We start from the raw sequence: 1892 nt of genomic DNA on the forward strand, positions 1-1892 counted from the left end.
CGACACTGAACTCCAGCCCGGGCAACAGGGCGAGACTCCGTCTCAAAACAACAACAACAACAACAACAAAAAGGCCTTGCGCGGTGGCTCACGCCTGCAATCCCATCACTTTGGGAGGCCAAGGCTGGTGGATCACGAGGTCAGGAATTCAAGACCAGACTGGCCAAGACGGTGAAACCCTGTCTTTACTAAAACCACAAAGATTAGCCAGGTGAGGTGGCAGGCACCTGTAATCCCAGCTACTCAGGAGTCTGGGGCAGGAGAATCACTGGAACCCAGGTGGCAGAGGTTGCAGTGAGCCGAGATTGCACCACTGCACTCCAGCCTTGGCGACAGAGTGAGAATCTGTCTCAAAAAAAAGAAAAAGAAAAATTCCAAAGAGGAGCTAATTTTCCGTAGGAATGTTAGATCTGTGAGAACACCAATGCTGTCTGATTTGTTCACTGTGCCTAGAACGGTGCCTGGCACAGCATAGCAGTTCTATTATAGTAATAATTGTAATTATTATTATTATTGTTTAAGATGGGGGTCTCACTGCAGCCTCAAACTCCTAGGTTCAAGCAATCCTCCAGCCCCAGCCTCCCAAATAGCTAGGACTACAGGTATGCACCACCACGCCAGGCTAGTTTTTAATTTTTTTTGTAGAGATGGGGTTTCAGTAAGTTGCCCAGGCTGGTCTCGAACTTTTGAGCCCGAGTGATCCTCCCACTTTGGCTTCCCAAAGCGCTGGGATTACAGGCCTGAGTCACTGCACCCAGCCAGTTCTATAGTTATTTGATGAATAAAATGTTGAATGAACTATCCAAAGAGAGGTATACGAAAAATTAGGAGCTCAGTGTCCCAAGAGCCATGGAAGTGATGATCTTTTTGTTGTTGTTGTTGTCCCAGGTTTGTTGAAAATAGTACAGCATTGCAGAAAAGATTCAAACAGGTCCCTGAGGTGTTTTGAAATTTATCCCAACTGTAGGCTGAGTGACCTGCAGGTTGGACAGACTGCCGAAATCCAGAAGCTTCAGCATTTCCTTAGTGTCAGGATCTACTTCAATGATCTCCTGACCCAGGGCTGAGACCTCAGGAACATAATTGTCTTTCCTTTCTCTCTCCTCCTGCAGCTTAACGAAGATACCCCTTACTGCGCCTCTCTGAATCCACTTCATCAGATGCGTGACATAGCCTGCTATCTTGTTGCGGAACTTCTTGTTAGGGATAATGGCGATCTCCTCACACACGCGCTTGTTCATGTGGAAGTCATTGCCCAGGTGCATGTAGTACTTTTCTATGATGGCCCGGGTTTCCTTCTTCACGGCTTTGGTGTGAACGTGGCCCATGTTGGCATGTTCTTAGTGAAAAAGCCATGGAAGTGATTTTATCACCTCTACCATGCCTCACTTTAAAAATATCATTTTATGTTACTGATTTTAGTGACTTTAAAATGAGCTACTCCTAAAAGGTTTTTTTAAAAACTTGCTTTGTGACATCATTATAAACACTTCAGCAAAAAGCTCAGGCAATGTAGTTAAACCCTGTCTCCACAAAAAGTTTTGAAAAATTAGCTGGGCATGGTGGTGTGCACCCATCGTCCCAGCTACTTGGGAGGCCAAGATGGGAGGATCACTTGAACCTAAGAGTTTGAGGCTGCAGTGAGCTATGATTGCACCATTGGACTCCAGCCAGGATGACAGAATGAGACTCTGTCTCTACTAAGGAAAAAATAAAATAAAAGCCAGACATGGTGGCATGTGCCTGTACTCCCAGCTACTCAGGAGGCTGAGGCAGGAGGATCACTTGAACCCAGGAGTTGGAGGCTGCAGTGAACAATGATCCCACCACTGCACTCCAGCCTGGGCAACAGAGAGAGACTGTGTCTCAAAAAAAGCAAAAAAAAAAAAAAT

General features: G+C 45.9%; 1 protein-coding gene across 1 annotated transcript; it reads right to left on the minus strand.

Moving 5' to 3' along the window:
* Positions 1-873: 873 nt before the first annotated feature.
* LOC108295544 (40S ribosomal protein S17-like) lies at positions 874-1337 on the minus strand. Its single transcript, XM_037734630.1, has one exon. It carries the CDS (start codon positions 1326-1328, stop codon positions 924-926), a length of 405 nt encoding a protein of 134 aa, XP_037590558.1. The 5' UTR covers positions 1329-1337; the 3' UTR covers positions 874-923.
* Between the last annotated feature and the right edge of the window lie 555 nt (positions 1338-1892).

Source organism: Cebus imitator, unplaced genomic scaffold (genome assembly GCF_001604975.1).
Source record: "Cebus imitator isolate Cc_AM_T3 unplaced genomic scaffold, Cebus_imitator-1.0 Scaffold647, whole genome shotgun sequence".
Taxonomy (NCBI): Eukaryota; Metazoa; Chordata; class Mammalia; order Primates; family Cebidae; genus Cebus; species Cebus imitator.

Excerpts from the sequence above, each read along its gene's own strand:
- LOC108295544 (XM_037734630.1), bottom strand. The coding sequence starts at position 1,328 with ATGGGCCACGTTCACACCAAAGCCGTGAAGAAGGAAACCCGGGCCATC.